The sequence below is a fragment of the Lacerta agilis genome, chromosome 4, assembly GCF_009819535.1.
Source record: "Lacerta agilis isolate rLacAgi1 chromosome 4, rLacAgi1.pri, whole genome shotgun sequence".
In the NCBI taxonomy this organism is placed as follows: domain Eukaryota; kingdom Metazoa; phylum Chordata; class Lepidosauria; order Squamata; family Lacertidae; genus Lacerta; species Lacerta agilis.
In genome coordinates, this window is record NC_046315.1 from 15,149,332 (window position 1) to 15,172,600 (window position 23,269).

The 23,269-nt window shown below is 47.2% G+C and overlaps 1 protein-coding gene across 1 annotated transcript in view; it reads left to right on the forward strand.

Moving 5' to 3' along the window:
* Positions 1–10,390: 10,390 nt before the first annotated feature.
* MTNR1B (melatonin receptor 1B) overlaps positions 10,391–23,269 on the forward strand; it is a 33,476-nt gene continuing 20,597 nt past the window's right edge. Inside the window, exon 1 of the mRNA XM_033146118.1 lies at positions 10,391–10,825. Within this exon, the coding sequence (XP_033002009.1) occupies positions 10,546–10,825 (280 nt within the window). The 5' untranslated portion in view covers positions 10,391–10,545. The remainder of the gene's footprint in view (positions 10,826–23,269) is intronic.

Here is a 23,269-nt window from a genome sequence, read left to right on the forward strand (position 1 = left end):
AAAATAATAATAATATTTGTGAGGCATCCAAGAACAAGAATTGACTGTACTAGACACCCTTTGAATACAACACACATTGATTTTTCAAGCATCGGGTTGTCCTTGACTATTAATTTTCCCTGAAATGTCTTTTTAGGGTTGCTAAACTGTTGGGACAGGAAACTCACAAAACGATAGCATAGCCAAGAAATACCCCTCCTACGTCTCAATTGGTAGGGTTAGACCTGCTTTGTGGCTTTTGCCTTTGTCTGTTGTGGTGAGTGAAATTGCTTCGAAAAATATTTTTGAGGTGCATTTTTTTTTTAAAAAAAAGATAAACTAGGCCAAATTCTGCAGAAACTCCCATATACTAGCAGTGATTCATTCAGTGCCCCTGCTTAGCTTCAGATGCTTGGTTCATAACCATTTTCCCCCCAGCAGGCCTTTGCACCATAAATACTTCTCCAGTGGTTTAAAAATAAATTAAAAAAGAACTGGTGCTTTAAATTTCTGAAGTTTCCAAATGTTTGAGGTTTAGGGAGCAATCCTATGTGCAGGAAACTGGTGTGAATCAAGATAGCAAAATTTAAGCCAGTGTATCTGACCTCCAAGCCATCTGAAGGCAGCTCTGTAAGGAGAAGGTGTTGGTTTTTTTCAATGAAATGTTGACTGTTTTATTATGTTTTTATATATTGTTATGCTACACTCAATATGCCAGCAAGTTTGGAAAACTCAGCAGTGGCCAGAGGATTGGAGAAGATCAGTCTACATCCCAATCCCAAAGAAGGACAGTGCCAAAGAATGCTCCAACTACCGCACAATTGCACTCATTTCACACGCTAGCAAGGTTATGCTTAAAATTCTACAAGGCAGGCTTAAGCAGTATGTGGACCGAGAACTCCCAGAAGTGCAAGCTGGATTTCGAAGGGGCAGAGGAACCAGAGACTAAATTGCGAACATGTGCTGGATTATGGAGAAAGCTAGAGAGTTCCAGAAAAACATCTACTTCTGCTTCATTGACTACGCAAAAGCATTTGACTGTGTCGACCACAGCAAACTATGGCAAGTTCTTAAAGAAATGGGAGTGCTGGACCACCTCATTTGTCTCCTGAGAAATCTCTATGTGGGACAAGACGCTACAGTTAGAACTGGATATGGAACAACTGATTGGTTCAAAATTGGGAAAGGAGTACGACAAGGCTGTATATTGTCTCCCTGCTTACTTAACTTATATGCAGAATTCATCATGCGAAAGGCTGGACTGGATGAATCCCAAGCCGGAATTAAGATTGCCGGAAGAAATATCAACAACCTCAGATATGCTGATGACACAACCTTGATGGCAGAAAGTGAGGAGGAATTAAAGAACCTTTTAATGAGGGTGAAAGAGGAGAGCGCAAAATATGGTCTGAAGCTCAACATCAAAAAAACTAAGATCATGGCCACTGGTCCCATCACCTCCTGGCAAATAGAAGGGGAAGAAATGGAGGCAGTGAGAGATTTCACTTTCTTGGGTTCCATGATCACTGCAGATGGTGACAGCAGTCACGAAATTAGAAGATGCCTGCTTCTTGGGAGAAAAGCAATGACAAACCTAGACAGCATCTTAAAAAGCAAAGACATCACCTTGCCGACAAAGGTCCGTATAGTTAAAGCCATGGTTTTCCCAGTAGTAATGTACGGAAGTGAGAGCTGGACCATAAAGAAGACTGGTCACCGTAAATTGGTGCTTTTGGATTATGGTGCTGGAGGAGACTCTTGAGAGTCCCATGGACTGCAAAAAGATCAAACTTATCCATCCTTAAAGAAATCAGCCCTGAGTGCTCACTGGAAGGACAGATCCTAAAGTTGAGGCTCCAGTACTTTGGCCACCTCAGAAGAGAAGACTCCCTCATGTTGGGAAAGATGGAGGGCACAAGGAGAAGGGGACGACAGAGGATGAGATGGTTGGACAGTGTTCTCGAAGTGACTAGCATGAGTTTGGCCAAACTGCGGGCAGCAATGGAGGATAGGGGTGCCTGCCGTGCTCTGGTCCATGGGGTCACGAAGAGTCGGACACGACTGAATGACTGAACAAAATATTGTTATGAGAACCCTAAGGTCTCAAATATAAATTAAATGTTCATAAATGTACAAGGCACCTATATAAACCATGTGTCTGAAATAGTACAGGAGAGCAATCCTGAAGCCATTTGACTCTCCCAAATCGAGAGTATCAATATATTCCTCTGCAAGGATCAAGGAAATGGGAAATCCTCCCCATTGTCTTTTGCTTACAAATCCTGTCTTAAGGGTATATTTGTGTATGAATAGTGTGAGCCTGTGACCTGCATTCAGGAACTAAAATATTAATCATCACAAAAGAATGGCCAGACTGCTCAGGTAATGCAATCAGTGACCATTATCAGGTATCCTGGCAAACAGAATTTCTGCTGTAGACCACCTCCTCTGCTGTAGACTGCCCCCTTCTGTGATGTATGTATGATGTTTCATGGGGGTGGTCATGGGCTACAGGGTGGGCAATTTCAAAAGTCTATATAAGGGCTTGTGCACCATTGTTCAGGGTTCTCTCCTCCCTCCTGTGTGTGGTGAGTGGGGACCCTGTTGCAACAGTTAATAAAGACCAGGCTTACTAGCCGCTTTGCTTCTCAATATACTCTGGTTGGCCTCTGTTATTTTCTCCTACTGATAGGGAACCCACGTAAGGACTCTATACGGGCTCTTGGAATACCCCATAAGGGGAAAGGAGCAGTTTTTTCTTATAACAATATGTTGGAAGTCACCCAGAGTGGCTGGAGCAACCCAGTCAGATGGGTAGGATATACATGTTGTTGTTGTTCTTGAATAGGATGTCCCTATTTTCATCAGAGAAATGTTGGAGGGCATAAAGTTACACAGGACCCAAGTCTACAGGGGCTACAGCTGCTGCTCTGCCTAAACCTGGCAGAGGGGAAACGAGACTTTAAAATAGTGTTCTAATTTGGGTTCCCAGGTCACATGACCAATCAGAACAAGCGTAGGATCCAGTCTAAGTTCTCTCCTCTCTGGTCCCACCCCAGCCACAGGCCTAGAGCTCACCTGTAGGGGGACTTCCACTGGAGCAAGTTACACATTGGCATATCTTTGGCTTGAGCTGGGGTTGGGGAATTAATGTAGGTGAGTCCAGCTGAGAGGGAGATCTGCTGCATCCTCAGCTGCTTATCTTAGATGATTTTGTCATAGCTTTGCCCCCATAATTTATGTTTTTAATTTTGCATATATTTCTTCTTGTAATTGAACATTGCTTTAAGAACTAGATAGCCGAAAGCAGAATATTGTGTGTGTGTGTGTGTGTGTGTGTGTGTGTGTGTGTTTCACGCAACCCTTCTCCAGCGAGAGAGAAGTAAAGGATCATAGCACAAAAAATACTCCCTTTATTTCAGGTATGGAGAGCGGGAAATCAGTTAGGTCGCATGAAAATGAACTGCAGTGAGTCAATCAATTAAGCAGCTCTAGGCAGGAGAAAAGAAACTCCATAAATTGACTTCTGAACAGGGGAGGATGTGTAGCTAGCTGTGCACGGAAGACAGCTTTATTATGTGAAACGGGAGTGAATGAATATATTTATTGCTATTGATGAATTACTGCTCCAAGAAATGCTTGGAATCAATGAACTACAGAATAATAACATGCCAGGAAGCAGGAAACAAAGCAAAGCAAAACCCTCACAGCAATTAAAGCCAAAGTAAGAGTGCTAGCTGACCAAAGGATTTCTCAGCTGATGGTTGCTTATCTGATTTATTTGCAAAACATTTCCCCACTAAGGGAGTCTGAACAACATACTGTATACCTGTTCATTCTCTTGCCAGGTGGGTAAGAAGAATTTTTCTTTTTCCTTCTTCTGGATTCCAGCTCCATCTTGGGCTCTTCCCAAAGGCTGCCTAAGACTTCCTAGTTAAAAGCAACCCATCCTCACCAGATTCTGAAACTCCCAAGGCTGTGGAGAGACAGTTAAAATAAGAAGCAGATTACACGGACTCCTTAATTAAGGCATGATCTAAAAACCCAAAGCTCTCTACCCTGTTCAATGAAGGAGATAAAGGAGATTACACAGATGTTTCCAGTGCTTGATTACCTTATCTTGGATTTTCAGGCCATTCAAGGAATTAATGAATGACAGAAGGTCCCCTCTACCAACGTCTGCTGCAGCAGCCTTTGGACCTCTAAAGGACCTAAAAAGATCCTTGCTGGATCTGGTCAAACACCACCTATGAGAATAGAGGAGGGAGAGTCTACGGCCATACTACCCTGAACACGCCCGATCTTGTCTGATCTCAGAAGCTAAGCAGGGTCAGGCCTGGTTAGTACTTGGATGGGAGAATAGAGGAGGGAGAAAGGTTGTTTTCTGCTGCTCCAGAGAAGCGGACACGGGGCAATGGATTCAAACTATAAGAAAGTAGATTCCACCTAAACATTAGGAAGAACTTCCTGACAGTAAGAGCTGTTTGATAGTGGAATTTGCTGCCAAGGAGTGTGGTGGAATCTCCTTCTTTGGAGGTCTTTAAGCGGAGGCTTGACAGCCATCTGTCAGGAATGCTTTGATGGTGTTTCCTGCTTGGCAGGGGGTTGGACTGGATGGCCCTTGTGGTCTCTTCCAACTCTATGATTCTATGAGAAAGCTCCAAGCCAGACCTAAGCACAAGAGAATTTTCAGCGGATCAGTAAGGATGTCCTTTTATGTAAGAAGGATAACACTAAAGGTAAAAGTAAAGCCTCCCTGGACAGTTAAGTCCAGTCAAAGGCAACTATGCGGTGCAGCGCTCATCTCACTTTCAGGCCAAGGGAGCCAGCATTTGTCCACAGACAGCTTTCTGGATCATGTGGCCAGCATGACTAAACTGCTTCTGGTGCAACAGAACACCGTGACGGAAACCAGAGCGCACAGAAATGCCGTTTGCCTTCCTGCCGAAGCAGTATCTATTTATCTACTTGCACCAGTGTGCTTTCGAACTGCTAGGTTGCCAGGAGCTGGGACAGAGCAATAGGAGCTCACCCTGTCATGGGGATTTGAACTGCTGACCTTCTGATCGGCAAGCCCAAGAGGCTCAGTGGTTTAGTGTTGAGAAAGGGAATCAGCAGAAGTCTTTCTCCTTTTCTCAAAACAGTAGAATCCAGAGCCATCTAATAAAGCTGCCGAGTGAAAGACTGTTTAACTACTACACTCTTCACGCAGTGCATATTTAATCTGTGGAATTTGCTACCCACAGGACATAGCGATGAGCACAAGCTTGGAGAACTTAAGAAGGCAATTGGGCAAACTCATGGGGGGGGTGGCTATCAATGGCTGCTGGTGATGATGGCTTTATATTACCACCAATATCAAAGGCAGCTTGCCTCTGAATGCTATTTGCAGGATACCACAAGCAGTAGTGTTATTGTGCTCATGCTCTGCTTTAGTTGACCACCATGAGAAGATGATGATGACCTAAATAGGTCTGCTGTGATGGAGTGAGATATCTGGGTTCGTGAATCTCTGCTAATCCACGAAGCTCGCTGTGTGTTCTTGAGCCAACCACTATATCTCAGCATCATGTACCTCATTACAATGTGCCATCCTCTCCTGCAACTTGATGTCACAGCCAGTGTGGTGTAGTGGTTAAGAGCGGTAGACTCGTAATCTGGGGAACCGGGTTCATGTCTCCACTCCTCCACATGCAGCTGCTGGGTGACCTTGGGCTAGTCACATTTCTTTGAAGTCTCTCAGCCCCACTCACCTCACAGAGTGTTTGTTGTGGGGGAGGAAGGGAAACGAGAATGTTAGCCGCTTTGAGACTCCTTCGGGTAGTGATAAAGCGGGATATCAAATCCAAACTCTTCTTCTTCTTCACGCATGTGTGAATGGCTCCAAAATCAAGGGATGGTCCGAATGTCTGGAAGCAGCATTACAGACTGCACATTGAGCTTTCATGATTTCTCAAAAAAACAAAACAAAAAAACCCTACTTCTATGTCAAGGCCACTCTCATGCTCAACTTCAAACCATCAGGTGATAAAAGGTCAATTGGTGACTGTGTGAATTGGGAGATGCAGACACTTCCTGACAGCCATTGATGGTAGAATAGCACTGCCAGTGTGTTGTGGCGAGAGCACTTGTGTCCAGCATGTTGTCCTCCATATGTTGCTGGACTACAACTCCCATCACCCCAGACCATATTAACTCCCAGCGAAATGAGTAAGAGGAGTTACAGTCAGGGCTGAATATGGTTGCACGCCACCCCAATCTCCAAGCGATGTGAGATTCCAGAGACTTACTCAGCACTTACTCAGAGTTTAGTTTCCTTGGAATGACAGTCAGCAGAGAATGTGGTTTCTTTAGGATATATGGTTTATTTACACATTTATACAACCTGGCTCAACCCCCCCCCCCCCCAAAAAAGGTCTTGCTTTCCCCATAGCCACAGCCTTGGTTCCAGCAGAAATCAAGCCCGTCTCTCCCTCGCAGGCTTCTGCCTGCAGCCTGCTTCTAGCTCTCTTTCACACAACTCTCCTTTCTTCCTCCTGGCTACCAGCCAGTTAAAGGAGAGGGGGGTGGATCTACCCACTTCCTTTGTTCCCTTAACAACCCGTCCTTAGGGAGCCATTACCTCAGCAAGAAGCTCGAGTGGCTATTCCAGCAACTGAATCTTTGCTGGATCCAAGAACTGGAAGGGGCTCAGGCATGAAGCCTAACCCCAACCCCCAACTCACAACGATACGTTGCAATTCTGCACAACGGCAGAAACTCCCCCCCCCCCAACACACAAAACGTGACACTGAGCATAGAATTCAATTTCCATAGAATGTCAAGTTCCTTGTGTCCTCCTTGTTAAACAGCGCTGCTTCCCCCGTGGTTACCAAGATCTAGTTACTGGCTATGTCCCCGTGGACTCTCAGGAAACAAAGCGGCTGCTAAGAATGTTTTCCAGTCATCAGAGACAGTGATTCCGTGCTATGTACAGTTCTTAGCTTTTCTGTCAGATTAGCAGAAATTGAATCTCATTCATATATATATATATATGTATATATGTATGTATATATATATCTATGACTAGATATTAGTCTCGCTTGCTTAATATGCATCGTTTATAGAGCCCACAGGATCAAGTTCATCTCAGTGCACAGTTTGGACTTCTTATTTTCAAGCAGAGGACACTCAGTGCTGGTTATTCTTCTGCATGATAGTAGCACTGTGGATGAAAGGTGTGTGTGTGTGTGTGTGTGTGTGTGTGTGTGGTGCTGGATTTAGAGTGGTGAAGGCGGTTCAACTGCACAGCTCAGCCAGCGATCCTCCTAGCTCAAGGAACCTCCCAGCTCAGCCAGGGAACCAGTGAATCCTAACCCACCCATCCAGAAGCAGGTTTGCTCCCACCATTTGCCCAGGCATTCCTTGGCCTTTGTTTCCAGCTTTATCAAACCCCAATGAGCGTATATATATATTGCATTTACTTACTTACTTACTTACTTACTTACTTACTTACTTACTATTTATTAGAAACCATCGCTGTTTAATGGAAGGCCGTATATCAATGATTTTGAACAAATAAAATTACATTACATTCTGCTATTTGGTGGCCAATCAGATGCCCATGGGAATCCCCCATGCAGGATGTGAGCAGAATAGCCTATACGGCCTCTCACCATCAGTAGCAGCTACACTGATAAGACACTGATAGGGACACGAGTGGCGCTGTGGTCTAAACCACTGAGCTTCTTGGGCTTGCCGATAGGAAGGTTGGCGGTTCAAATACCTTTGACTGGATTTATAATAATAATAATAATAATTTATTATTTATACCCCGCCCATCTGGCCGGGTCTCCCCAGCCACTCTGGGCGGCCTCCAACCCAGGGTCCAACCCCCTGCAATGCAGGAATCTCAGCTAAAGCATCCGTGACAGACGACCGTCCAACCTTTACACCTCTATCATGTCCTGCCAGTGTGGTGTAGTGGTTAAGAGCGGTAGACTCGTAATCTGGTGAACCGGGTTCGCTTCCCCGCTCCTCCACATGCAGCTGCTGGGTGACCTTGGGCTAGTCACACTTCTTTGAAGTCTCTCAGCCTCACTCACTTCACAGAGTGTTTGTTGTGGGGGAGGAAGGGAAAGGAGAATGTTAGCTGCTTTGAGACTCCTTCGGGTAGTCATAAAGCGGGATATCAAATCCAAACTCCTCCTCCTCCTCCTCCTCCTCCTCCTCCTCCTCCTCCTCATCTTCATCTTCTTCTTCTTCTTCTTCTTCTTCTTCTTCACTCACTCTTTTTTGCTGAACTGAAAAAATCCCCAGAGCTGTAACCTTTCCTCTTAGGAAGTTCCTCTAGCCCAGGCATCCCCAACCTTTGGCCCTCCAGATGTTTTGGACTACAATTCCCATCATCCCCGGCCATTAGTCCTGTTAGCTAGGGATCATGGGAGTTGTAGGCCAAAAAATCTGGAGGTGAAAGTGCAGTTCTTCATCTGCGTGAAAGGCTGAAGCTTTTAGAAGGATGCAATCCCAGCTGAACAATGAAAGGGCCTGCCTCCAAGCAAATGTGTTTACGATCAGGCAAGCTATACGAAATATAGAGCTGCTGTGAAATTGAGCCCATGTGCTTTGGAATAACTATTGCTGTGCTCAATAGGGCACACTCCCTTGCGGAATATCCAGTGGTGTATATTCCTTAGTACAAGGGGTGTCTCTGGATACCCAGTTTCACCATCCCTGACCATTGACCATACTGGTGGGGCCTTATGGGAGTTGGAGCCCAACCACTTTTGGAGGTCACGGATTGCCCACCCTGTCATAGGTGTATGCCATGCTTCACCGATCTGGTCTCCTCCATATATTTTTGAGGGGCTACAACACCAGTCATTAATGGCTATTGGCTGTGCTGGCTCTGGCTGGTGGGAGCTGGTGAGCAGCGATATCTGGAGGCTCATACAGGTTCTCCACAGCTGCCCTAGTAAGCATGTTTGAGATTGCAGCTTTACAACACAATCTCATACCTGACCATTCAGAAGCAAATCCCACTGCATTCAGTGGGACCTTTCCCCAAGGTAAGTGTGCATAAGATTGGAGCCTTAGAGGTCAAGTATGTTGGTGTGCAATGCAAAGGCTCTCACTCACGAGTAACAGCCGCCAGTTGAGAGGGGACTGTGAAATTTCTGGAGGAGTTGTTTGACAATGGAAACATAGAATCAAAGCATTGGAAGTGTTGGAAGGGACCTCAAGGGTCATCTAGTTTAACCCCCTGCAATGCAGGAATCTCAACTTGAGCATCCATGGCATGTCTGCCAACAGCTGTTCTCCAGTAGTTTTGAGGCAGGATGTTTTGAATTCCAAATGTGAGGGAGATACAGGGAACATGTGTGTGCTGCATTAATGCCTGGGTTGTGGACCTCCTGACCTAGAAGCATCTGACCAGGCACTGCTATAGAACAGGATGCTGCACAACGTGGAACTCTTAACCTGATCCACCTGGGCTCATCTTATGCAGCTATGTTTGGGAAGATTGTACTATGAGACACAGAAGTTTCTTTTACTGACCCACCCAATGTACACCACAAACACACACTTTGGAACCACCTCTGTTTATTTAACTTTTGTAAAACTGTGACTGTTTAAACTGTTTGCAAATGATCTGTTTCCAATCTGCACCTGTGGCTGCATACACAGCATGCATTGGGAGCACCCACAAGCCCCAAGAACCCTGGGAACTATAGTTTGCTAAGGGTGGGAAGCATGGCCCGGACGGTAAGGGATAAAATGCAGCTCCCGGGATTCTTGGGGAGCGGAGTGCGCTTGAAACGCGTGCTGTGCATGCAGCCCTCACCTATTTCTCTCCTATCTCTTTGCAGCGTTTTCCAAAATAGCGCCAATCTGCCAACAATGCGAACAATTACGATTTGCAGTCCTGCCGTTGTTCCCTTCCCAGTCCTCCTGGACACTTTCCTTCCCTTGTACTCGGCACACTTCTTCCCTTCCGCGCACCAAAACGCGTGCTGCTCTCCTCCTCCTCCTCCTCCGTCCGTGTTTCCACACAGCTAATCCGGTGAGTAATCGGCGTGTGTCACTCCGTGTCGGCGTGCAAGGAGCAAGGGACACCTTCCCACCCGCGCGCCTTCCCTCTTCGGAAGCTGCCGGCGAACTGAAAGGCAGCGAAGAAAAAGTTCCCTCGCAGCCTGGCAGACCCCGCCTACGTAGGAGGCGGAGCAAGGGCGCCAGTGGGCGGGGCCTTGAGCCTTGACCCCTCCTCCTACACCCCTCGGTCCCCTTTTCCCTTACAGGAGTCGAACGAGAGGGGGCGGGGATTGGCGCGCCTTCCCCCGCCCACACAAAGGTTGGAGCCCCGCCTCATTTCCCTTTTTTTAACAAAAGAGCCAAGTGCGAGGGGCGGAGCATGGCGAGTGGGAAGCCGTCTATTAAAACCCTTCGCGCTCGCGGGAGCCGGGCAGTCACCGGAGGCAGCGCACCTGGGACGGGGCAAAGAGAGCAGGGAAAGTCCCGGAGGCGCCTCTTTCCGATGCGAGCAGAGGGAGCGCAGCGAGGGCCGGGCTGGGGGCGCAGGGGTCCGCGATGCTGGAGAATGGCTCCTTAAGGAACTGCTGCGGGCTGGGCGGCCGAGGGGGTTTCGGCTTCTCCCAGCGAGGGGAAGCCGAGGCGGCGGCGGATGCAGAAGCGGAGGCGGCCGGAGGAGAAGTAGCAGCGGGGGCGGCGGCTGGGGCAGCAGACCCCAGGCCGGGCTGGGTAGTCGCGGCGCTGTCCAGCGTGCTGATCTTCACCACCGTGGTGGATATCGCGGGCAGCCTGCTGGTCATTATCTCGGTGTTCAAGAACCGCAAGCTCAGGAATTCAGGTAACAGGAGGACGCGCGCGGGTGCGTAAAGTGAGCGCGTGAGGGGCGGGGCTTGCCCTTTGCGCGCGTTCCAGCAGGGAAGAGGGATTGCGCATGCCGTTGTGCATCCTTATTTTTGGGATGAGGGGTTCTGGGGGGAGGGCAGCCCTTGCTCGTAGCTGCATTTTACAGGCTGAGAGAGCAGTTGTGCGGGTGGCGATATGCCTCCAGGGATCGATCCCTTCTTTCTTCTCTTCTGGAACACAGAGGGAGAAAGTATGCAAAACCACCGGAGCGTGCCAAAAGTTTGCTTGTTTGTTTATTTAAGATACATTGCATACTGCTAACCGCCCAAATAGAACCTGAATCTCCACCTCGGATCTCATCCTAATACCGTTCCATACTTCTAAAGGAATACCAGTCCAGAGGCCACTGTGCTCCCCGTTTATACTTTCTGAAGTCCCAAGATTCAAGCCTCCCTCCAAGTCACACAAGCCTCTATCCCAAAAGGTCTAGTTAGTCCAGAATCCTTTTTTCCAAGAGTGGCCAACTAGACGCCTATAAGAAGCTCACTAGCAAAGCTTAAATGCTGTAGACCCCCTATTCTTGCTCCCTGGCAATGTCTGGTCAGTGGTATACTCTCATTGAATATAGAGTCTCCATTTAAGTACCATAGCGAATAACTATTGATAGACCCATCCTTTGTCATTCGACCTTAACTTTCAAACAGTCCAGCTTCGTTCCGTGTTGTACTTAGCCCTAAAAGCTGCAGGGCACACAGTGTGATTCTACAACTTTGCAATGAACTTGACTGAACCATTGTGCCACAACTACATGCTATGCTGCGTCCAGCATTGCTGTGATACTAACCTCAACACTATTTGAGACCTTCTGTTGAACTTTACACCTACACAACGCATTGAACTGAGGGACCCTCCTCTTTCCACCCTGGTCCCAGTTTTCACATAGTCAAGGTGTGTTGGACATGTTCAGCCTTGTGCATAAAGAGACAGTTGCAGTCCCTTCCAATATACCTGCCTGAAGATGAATACATGCTCTAGACATAAATTTTATCGAGTTCACACATGGAGGGGGTGGGGGAGAAAGAGACTGGAGGAGTGGGTTGCTGTCACGCAATTCTTACGAGATCTACTTGGAAATAAGTTATACTGGCTATAAACAGTTTTATTTCCTTGTTGCAGTCTCCGGAAGTAATCCTAAAACTGTTTACCAGGAAGTAAGCCCCATTGCTCTCAATGGCACATAGCAGCCAAGCTTATATATCTGGTTGTCAGGTTCACACCATGCTCACCTACCATCTCCAATAGCAAACAGAGTTAAGCTACTTTGAAATCCTGTTGGCTTCAGGAGGACAAACACAATGATGAACTCTCCCATTAAACGCAGTGGATCTTAAACATGCTTAGGCTGGGCTGGATTGTGCCCAGTGGTTGCCAATTTTGTCTTGTATTTTTCAATAGCCTTGGCCATTTTATGAATGGTGGGATTAAAGCAGGGGAGCTCTCCGTATTTTAGCGCTTAGATCCCGTGGGAAACTGACAGCAATTCATTTCCAGCAGTGTTTGCAAAACTCTCCCCCTGTGGGGAGTTCTTCTTAACTGCAGGCTGTCGGAATGAATGGAAATCTGTGAGCTTTTCAGCACTCTGTGGTAGACGGACTGGACAGCTCCAGCACTTGTCACCGCGACTTCGCCCATATTGAATGGGGCACGTGAAGATGGGGATCCCCCCCCCCCGTTTTAGGAGAACTTTGTAAAAGTGGATTAGATAGATGCTAAGTGGTGAGAGTCTCCATTTCATCCTTAAAGGAGACGAAATTGCTTTACTTTTACTCTGTTGGTGTCAATAAATCCCAGAGAGGAGCTCTCTTGAAATATCCACAGGGCTGTCACTTGGATGATGACGGAGCTGAATTGTTCTTTCGCTGCTCCGGAGGGCTGGACTAGAAACAATGTTAAGGAAGCAGATTTGAATTAAACATTAGGAGAAACGTCCTAATGATAAGAGCTATTTGGCTATGGAACAGTCTTCCTCAGGAGGTGGTAAGCTCTCTTTTCCTGGAGTTATTTAAGCAGAGGCTGGCCAGCCATCAGTCGATGATGCCACTGGATCCTCCATTGCAGATTCTGCATTGAACAAGGGGTTCGCCTAAATGGCCTCTATGGTCCCTTCCAGCTCTACGATCCTAAGCTTCTGTGCTTAGTCTATTACAGCAAACACAGAAGGAATCTTTGGGATGCCACACGACTAACAGATTTAACATATTGTTGGGGCATTGCTTTTGCTGCAATGTATCTAATAGGCTGTAAGGGGCCATAAACTCTCTCTCTTGTCTGTGGGGTCGGGGAGATGCTTGCTGTGTTGGTGGGTAGAGTGTGGTGTGGTGCAGTGGGTGGAGTGTTGGACTTAGTCTGGATAATCTGGGTTCAAATCTACATTCTCTTATGGAGTTTATTAAGTAACAGTGGGTCAGAGCATATCCCTCGGCCAAACCTCCCACCAAGTGTCGCAAAAATGAAGGGGCCACGCAGATTGAGTGCACTTTCTAAGCTCATTGGATGAAGGATGGGCAATAGGCGCTCAGCATATGCTCTGGGACACTCTCATCTTCTCTTTCATCATATATTATAGGGTTGGTTCCAGGCAATGGAAGAAGATGCCAGGTCCAGGGACAAGTTAGCCTTTGCTTATTTGTTATTATAGCTATCTAGATGTAGAGTAGATGAGAGCATCTGCTGAGTGCCTGTTGCTCACCCAGTGGTGGATAACTGCATAACGTGCCTCTGCATATCAGGAACTAGAACTGAAGTCTTAAGAGGATGGCATTTTGAGGGAGATCAGAGTCCCATAAGAATCTCTTTCTCTAGCAATAGTGTGCCATATCTTAAACACTGCCAAGTGAATAACGAAGTCTTGGGGAGAAGCCGCTCTCTTTGAAGTGGTGTGGACCCTCCAGTTCAGCAAATGTTGCTAGCTTGAACTAAACTGGGTGCCTGTAAGGTTTGTTTTAAAATGAAGGATCTTGGGTCGTGTTAAGGGATGGCAAAGGGAGGCAGTGGGTGGTGGCATCCATCCACTTCTTGTGCAAAATGTTTCCCGTGAAGAGAGTGTACCTAAAGAACATGAAGGTGGGGGGCAGGATCTTGGCATTTGAGCCATTGAACTGAAATGTAATGTGAAGTCTATAACTTGGTACCTAACAGAACTGGCTTACCTTGCAGCCAAAACGGGAGTAACCTTTGTCCATCTACATGTTGCTTAACAATAGTTCATCTCTGACCACCTGGTCTACGGACTGGGGCTGATGGGAGTCAAACCCAGCAACAGATCAGGACTGACCATGGTCCTATCCTTGCCTTCCAGAGGATTGAGACAACATATATATTTGAATACCCAGACAACCAGTTTCCTCCATCGTTGAAATAAACACATGTTCTTCTCTAATTTACCTTGAATCCATCTTCCTCTGTTTTCCCCCAGGTAGAATTTTAGATTGTAAGCTATTTGCTGGCAGAAAACTACTCCTGTTGTTTTCTGCAAAGAACTAGCTATGCTGAAGTTATTATCAATGAACTGACAATATCCCCCACCAATTTACCTCCCTGCTGGGGGCAAAAAATGGGGGGTCATCTTTAATAGTTTGGACTGGCACATTTTTCAAAAGCCCATCAAGAAGCTGTCTTAGCCTGCTGTGACCCCATCCCTTAGTCAGTTAGTTCTTGTTCTTGTTTTCATTAAGTGCTTTGTGTTTTTATTTTGTATTTTTATGCAGTGAAGCTGACAAAGGGCGGTGTACAAATTTAATAAATAAATTTAATAATAAAGGCAGCGATCCACAGGAAACCTGACTGCCATTTGCTCCAGCCGAGCTCCGAAGAGCCGTTTTCCCAAAGGTGAAAGCAGTAGAAGAACAAGAGGGTGTTTGGATAAGCTCATTGTCTACAATGACTTGCAGCAGCTCGGTGAGGTTTCAGATAGGAGTTTCTCCCAGCTGTACCTTGAACCCCCTAGGGATGTACCTGGGACCTTCTTCATGTGAAGAAGATGCACTACCATTGAGCTAGTGGGACACGGGTGGCACTGTGGTCTAAACCACTGAGCCTCTTGGGCTTGCCGATCAGAAGGTTGGCGGTTCGAATCCCTGTCATGACGGGGTGAGCTCCCATTGCTCTGTCCCAGCTCCTGCCAACCTAGCAGTTCGAAAGCACACCAGTGCAAGTAGATAAATAGGTACCGCTGCGGCTGGAAGGTAAATGGCATTTCTGTGCACTCTGTTTTCCGTCACGGTGTTCCGTTGCGCCAGAAGCAGTTTAGTCATGCTGGTCACAGTACCCAGAAAGCTGTCTGTGGACAAACGCCAGCTCCCTCGGCCTGAAAGCAAGATGAGCGCCGCAACTCCCTAGTCACCTTTGACTGGACTTAACCGTCCAGGGGTCCTTTACAGTTTTCCATGGAGACCGCATAAAACAACACAGTGGGGACTGAACCTGCTGAGCTCCCCTGGAACACTGACTGACTGTTGCAAGGGAGAAAATCTGAGCCCTGGGTAGGAGAGGAAATTGAATGGTGTGGCTGGAGAATAAGAGTGGAAGGAGAGGCACATTGCTGTAAAAAAAAAAAAAAAAAGGTATGAGACAACCATCTCCTTATCTTGGAGAGGTCATTTTCTGGTCCATCCTCGAGAAGCTATTTTTAAATGTCCCAAGGATGGAGGTGAGAGCTCTCTGCAGAAATCAATGGAGAAATCAAAGGTTTTAATGTAGCTCACTGTTCCTAAAGGTGGCGCAGTGGGTCAGTGAATCTGGCTGTTAACCAGAAGGTTGGTGGTTTGAGCCCACCAAGGGATGGCTGTGGGCAAGATTCCTGCATTGAAGGGGTTGGACTGGATGACCCTTAGGGTCCCTTTTAACTCTACAGTTCTATGAGCACCACTTGTGTCCTCTTCCCTGCAAAAAAAAACACCTGAAATCATCCAATGGGGACTGAGCATGCTCAGTGGGAATAGAATGCTAATTAATATGGATGGCGGAGGAGAACAGGAAGCTGTGGAGGATGGGATTAGGAATGGATTGTCCAGAATGCATTGCAGGGGATGATTATTATTATTATTATTAATTGAATTTATATACTGCCCTATACCCAGAGGTCTCAGGGCAGTTCATTGAACAAAATCAAAATATAAAACCGCAAAATATATAATCAAAATAAAAACAACCCAATAACACCCCCCCCAAAAAAACCCACATTTCAAAAGGGCATAGGATGTCAATCAAATCAACTAAAGGCCTGGTTATAAAGGAATGTTTTTGCCTGGCACCTAAAGGTGTATAATGAGGGCACCAGGGAAACTGCCCCGGGCAGAGCATTCCACAGACTTGGAGCCACTGCAGAGAAGGGCCGTCCACCCTCTGGACCTCTCGAGGAGGAGGCACATGAAGAAGGACCTCAAAAGATGATCTCAGGGTCCGGGTAGGTTCATCTGGAAAGAGGCGGTCCTTGGGGTATTGCGGCCCTGAGCTGTTTAAGGCTTTATAGGTCAAAACCAGCACTTTGAATTGGACCCAGAAGCTAGTTGGTAACCAGTGCAGTTGGACCAGGATTGGTGTAATATGCTCAAACCATCTTGCTCCTGTGAGCAACCTGGCCGCTGAATTCTGCACTAGCTGAAGTTTCCAAACTGTTGGACTAGACGACCCTTGGGTCCTTTCCAACTCTAAGATTATATGAATGCTGAGCAGAAGCACTCCGTGATGCAACATTTGGGCCACATCCGCACTACGTTTTTAAAACACTATGCTACCACTTCAACAGTCGTCGCTTCCCCCAAAGAATCCCAGTAGCTGTGGTTTGTTAAGGGTTCTGAGAGTTATTAGGAAGCCCCTTTCCCTTCTTAAATTACAGTTCCCAAGGTGGCTTAACAATCAACCCCTCTTCCGGGCAACAACCCTGTAAGGTTAAGGCGACAGCCACAAAGACTTCTGTGTCACAAATCTCCTTTGGCACAAATCTGCTAGTCTTTAAGATGCCACATTGCATTTCATTAACCCCCCTCCCTTTTTTCTGCAACAGACTAATACACCTGAAAGCTGGCAAAGTATGATTATCGTTGGTTCCATTTCTGATGTTCAGTCATGCAGACTATAGTTTATGTTGCTGAAACAACACCAACCACAGGAGAGGGAGGGAGGGAGGGAGAGAAAGTTATCAGCAGACTTGCCCAAGGTTTGTAGCACAAAAACTTTAAGTAACAGAGGGAATCTCCCTCTAAGGACAGAGGGAATCCCCAAATCAGCCTATTGGGGATTGTGGGCATTCAGTCTCAGCTGGTTAGAGCACAGTGCTGATAATGCCAAGGTTGCAGGTTCGATCCCCATATGAGACAGCTGCATATTCCTGCATTGCAAGGCGGTTGGACCAGATGAGCCTCAGGGTCCCTTCCGACTGTACAATTTTATGATCTCTATAACTGTTGGCAGAGGGGAGGAAAACCAAGAGGGAATGGAGTATTTTGGAGGATGACAAAGCTGACAGACCATGAATAATGAGGATGACTTCAACAATACTGCTAATATCCTTGCTCTGTAGCCTAATCTCTTGGGGAGCTTGAGTGCATAGAATCTCACTTCAAAGAATGCCAGAGTGGTTTAGTGAATAATAATAATATTTATTTATTTATGCCCCACCCATCTGGCTGGGTTTCCCCAGCCACTCTGGGCAGCTTCCAACAGAATATTAAAATACAATAGTCCGTCAAACATTAAAAGCTTCCCTAAACAGGGCTGCCTTCAGATGTCTTCTAAAAGTTGGGTAGTTGTTTTTCTCTTTGACATCTGGTGGGAGAGTGTTCCACAGGGTGGGTGCCACTACCGAGAAGGCCCTCTGCCTGGTTCCCTGTAACTTGGCTTCTCGCAGCGAGGGAACCGTCCAAAGGCCCTTGGCACTGGACCTCAGTGTCCGGGCAGAACGATGGGGTGGAGTATTGGCCTTGGAACAAGCAGGCTTGGGTTTGAATCACAATCAGCCATGCAGCTTTCTATGTGACCTTTGGCCACTCATTATCTCTCACAATCAGGGGCATAGCTAGCTGCTCCAGCACCCAGAGGGGCAGGGACAGGGCGCGCCGCCCACAGGGGCGCCGTGGTGATCCGCTCAGGGGGGCCATTGTGGTGAACTGCTCACAGAGTCCGCCTGGCGTACGCAGACCCCACGCTGCCATTTCAGGCAACGCAGGGTCCCGAGCCACCGCGTCACTTCCAGGAGAGACGCATGGCTTTGGTGCGCTGCAGGCCAGGCCCCGTGGTAAGTGCCCCCCCCCACAGTGTGACATTTTGTCACCCCCTCAGGGATGACACCTGGGTCAGACCACACACCCTGCACCCCCTTCCTACGCCCCTGCTCACAATCACTTACTATCTCTCACTAGAGCCAGATTTAATGGGAGGATAATGATGGAGTAATTCGGTGCATGTTCCATTGAGCTCCTTTGGAGGAAAAGCAGAATACAAATGAGCCAGGTAATAAGCCTATTGGCATAACAGGGTATATACCAAATACTCATTTAGTGCAAAGTAGACTGCTCATCACTACCTTTTCACCACATCACACAGACAGATCTGTCTATCAACCAGACTTTGAAATAAGCAGCAGCTGGGTGTCAGTTAGCTGCAGCACAGATATTGGTATTGGAAACTGCCAACACTGCTAGAGTTCTCTAAATATATATATATAAAGGTAAAGGACCCCTGACAGTTACGTCCAGTCATGAACGACTCTGGGGTTGCAGTGCTCATCTCGCTTTACAGGCCGAGGGAGCCAGCGTTTGTCCGCAGACAGTTTTTCCGGGTCATGTGGCCAGCATGACTAAGCCGCTTCTGGCACAATGGAACACCGAAACCAGAGCAGCGCATGGAAACGCCGTTTATCTTCCCGCTGGAGCAGTACCTATTTATCTACTTGCACTATTTGGCTTGCTTTTGAACTGCTAGGTTGGCAGGAGCTGGGACAGAGCAATGGGAGCTCATCCCTTCACGGGGATTTGAACTGCCAACCTTCCGATCGGCAAGCCCTAGGTTCCGTGGTTTAGACCACAGTGCCACCCGTGCCCTAATATATATGCACACTAATATCAGAACCAATGAATTGCATATAATACAGGTCATTGGCTGTAATTAAGAGATTGGATTCACAGAAACAGCACAGGAACCTGCCTTTTACCCCAGCAAAGCTTAGACCAGTAACCAACTTGCTCAATATCAGCTACACGGACTGGCAGCAGCTCTGCAGACTTTCATACAGAATTCTCTCCTGGTCGTACCTGGAGATTCCAGGATTGAACCTGGGACCTTCTGCATGCAGAGCATATGTTCTACCACTAAGCTGCGGCCAGTCCACAATGCATTCAATTATTTTTATGTTCAGGATAGGAGGCATTCATGCAACCGTTTTGTTCAAAACTGGAAAACATTTGGATTATTGGGGAAACAAACCACATCCTTCATGTGATAGAATCCGTGTTGATGAATTACTAAACATTTTAAATTAGATTAGGCTTCACTGGCCATCTTCCCATAAAGAAAACTGTATACAGGCAGCACAGTATACGTGGTAAGCAAGAGAAGCGATTCATAAAAATGAGCAATGAGCATTTCAAATAAAATTGCAGCATAATATAAACATTTCAACTACGTCAGAGGATCTTGGGAAAACTCTATGCTCTTTGGTGGGGTTGTATTATATGTACAACAAATACATACAGGGGTGCGGGTGGTGCTGTGGTCTAAACCACTGAGTCTCTTGGGCTTGCCGATCGGAAGGTTGGCAGTTCAAATCCCTGCGAGGGGGTGATCTCCCGTTGCTCTGTCCCAGCTCCTGCCAAGATAGCAGTTCGAAAGCATGCCAGTGCAAGTAGATAAATAAAGGTAGGTACTGCTGTGGCAGGATGGTAAATGGTGTCTCCTTGCACTCTGGCTTCCGTCACAGTGTCCCGTTGCACCAGAAGCAGTTTAGTCATGCAGGCCACATGACCCGGAAAGCTGTCTGTGGATAAATGCCAGCACCCTCAACCAGAAGAAGAAGAAGAAGAAGAAGAAGAAGAGTTTGGATCTGATACTGTCCTCTGCTGGCCATTGGAAAATGCTGGACTGGAGACAATTAAGAGGGCAGGGAAAGTGTATGCCGTGCAAGCTGAGTGGAGAAAGTGCCAGTGTTACGAACTGCTTTAATCTAAAAGCAATTTTGTGTCTGGAAACAACCGTGTGACTGTTCAGTCATCAATTGCCTAGTTACATAGGGATGTTTGAAGCAGGAGGAGATGGTGATGAGGAAGCCATGAAACAGAGCTTGAGTATCTTGTGAGCTATTTCCCCATGCCGTACGCCCTGGGCACTTATAAAATAGCGATGGTGTTCTTTTTTGCCATTTTCACGTAATTCCCTTTTACCGGGCTTCAAAGTGTATATATATCAAGGATGAGCATTCCTTCCCGTTCTGGATGACCTTCTGAGGACCACATGCCAGCGGTGGGTGGGGCCAAGGGCAAAAGTGGTTGGGGAAATTTATGTAAATTTCACACCTGCTCAGTAGGCTAGTTTGCACACACACTCCCCTCCCCCACGCCCTGCATCTTCCAGCTGGGGAAGTGAGAGGAATTGTCAGAGCTCAAGGATGTATTTCCGCCTGGCAAAAACCTTTGGCGTGGAGAGCAGTGAGGGGTGTGACCTGGGGAGAGTTTCAAAGGTCAGGTGGAAAGGCATGCAGGGCTGCATTTCATCCCTGTACTGGGCCTGAATTTTCCAGCTCCTGGCTTAAAGCATGTGTTACTGTTTGCCTCGTGTGCTCTTACTGGCCCCCTCAGCTCCCCTGAGTTTTTATCTGGACAGAGCTGATTGCAGTTGGCAGAGCATGAGACAGTTAATCTTCGAGCCCCACACTGGGCAAAAAGATTCCTGCGTTGGACTAGATGACCCTCGTGGTCCCTTCCAAATGTACAACACTATGATTCTAATGCATCAATAGGAGTATAGCGCCTAGATCAAGGGAGGTAATAGTACCACTGTATTCCGCTCTGGTCAGACCTCACCTGGAATACTGTGTCCAGTTCTGGGCACCACAGTTCAAGAAGGATACTGACAAGCTGGAACGTGTCCAGAGGAGGGCAACCAAAATGGTCAAAGGCCTGGAAACGTTGCCTTATGAGGAACGGCTTAGGGAGCTGGGTATGTTTAGCCTGGAGAAGAGAAGGTTAAGGGGTGATATGATAGCCATGTTCAAATATATAAAAGGATGTCATATAGAGGAGGGTGAAAGGTTGTTTTCTGCTGCTCCAGAGAAGCGGACACGGGGCAATGGATTCAAACTACAAGAAAGAAGATTCCACCTAAACATTAGGAAGAACTTCCTGACAGTGAGAGCTGTTCGGCAGTGGAATTTGCTGCCAAGGAGTGTGGTGGAGTCTCCTTCTTTGGAGGTCTTTAAGCAGAGGCTTGACAGCCATCTGTCAGGAATGCTTTGATGGTGTTTCCTGCTTGGCAGGGCGGTTGGACTGGATGGCCCTTGTGGTCTCTTCCAACTCTATGATTCTATGATTCTAAGATCAGATGCATTAGGGACTGGAAGCAATTGCATTAAAAGGTTGGTTAGATTTGAACAGGGTAATGCCCTATATAGGATTGTTCTTTGCAAATCAGGACACGTGGCCACCCTATTTGCTACTACCTAAAACTGGCTGGGGCCCAGGGAGAGCTCTAGCTTTAATAAGGACAACCCTCTATTTCAGGTTTCCAAAGTCGCCCCCTTCATGAAAATTTCTGAAGGTCTTGGTGAACTGTTTGGTTATTTTTCGGCCTGTTGTCGCAACTGTAATGAAACGTGCTAGGTGTTCCGTGATTTTTAATTGTATTTGTATTGCTTCTTTTATCAGTTTTCATTTATTCTCTCTTTCTGGCTCCTAATCCTCTGCACGCCTTCCGGGGGCCTTTCCACCCCACCCCAGTCACTCTCAGTCCATCCTTCTCACCTTGTGGACTGACCACTGGCGTACTTAGAATGATGCAGCAGTTGCAGCGCTCACTTTTTATGTACGCTGCTCCTTCCGTTCTTCACAGACTTGCTGTGGACCACCCAGATGAAAGCTCATGGGCCACTGGTGGTCTGCAGACCAACAGTTTGGGAACCCTGGTTCAACGTGGAAGGCTATGAGAAGCCCATTCCCGTGTTGAGAGGTCTTCCGTTTTGAAGGGGCTGTCTGGTCTGAGTCTGGTTTAAAGATGAAGACCATCTGCAGGGGCCTTTGAAGCTGCCCATCCGTACTTCTCACCTGGGCAGCAGACTGAGCAGGTTGGCAGCTCACCTCCGTGTATTCCATCTCTATTCAAATCAGAGTCATTTTATCCAAATTGCTTTTTTTGTTTTAGGCGAGGCTACACAAACATGTCAGAGCCAGCAGTGGTGTAGTGGTTAAGAGCGGTAGACTCATAATCTGGTGAACCGGGTTCGCGTCTCCGCTCCTCCACATGCAGCTGCAGGGTGACCTTGGGCTAGTCACACTTCTCTGAAGTCTCTCAGCCCCACTCACCTCACAGAGTGTTTGTTGGTGGGGGAGGAAGGGAAAGGAGAATGTTAGCAGCTTTGAGACTCCTTCGGGTAGTGATAAAGCGGGATATCAAATCCAAACTCTTCTTCTTCTTCTTTCTTATGTATGGGGAACACTCAGGAGGTGGGGTGTGACTGAGTCTAGCTTCGCTGCAGATGTTAAGCCCCAGAAGTGAGGCTAAAATAGCAAAGTGGAAGAAGGAGATTGTTAGCTGCTTTGGGACTCCTTAGGGAAGTGATAAAGTGGGATATCAAATCCAAACTCCTCCTCCTCCTCCTCCTCCTCCTCCTCCTCCTCCTCCTCTTCTTCTTCTGAGTGCAGTGTAGTAGAATACTTTCTGCATGCTTTCCCCTGTATCTCCACATATTTGTTCTGCACATGCATGTGATGTCACCGCACACTTCTGCGCACGCGCAACATGGCAAACCCGGAAGTAACCCGTTCCGTTACTTCCGGGTCACCGCAGTGCGTATCCCGAATGTACGCATCCCACAGTGTACGTAACATGAGGTATGACTGTACTCTTCCATATCCAAACAACAACTGGTCCCTGCAAGAAGAAAGCTAGCTCATCAGGGATTGTGATCCTCGTTTTATTTCTCTTTCACTCAAATTTGCTGGTTTTCTATTTTCAGGCACCCTGAAGTGGTACAACCCAGCCTGTCAACTCATTCGACATACAATAAAACACACTCTTTCTGCTGGGTATGTAGATCTTAGCCTCAGCTGCCAGTCACCAGGTGGTGAATCATCAAGCCCTCCCATGAATCAGCCTAAGAATTAATAGCTCAGCTATGCACTTAGAATTCCTCCAGATTGCGTGCAGAGCGAGTTCAGCCATTTTGGAAATGGAA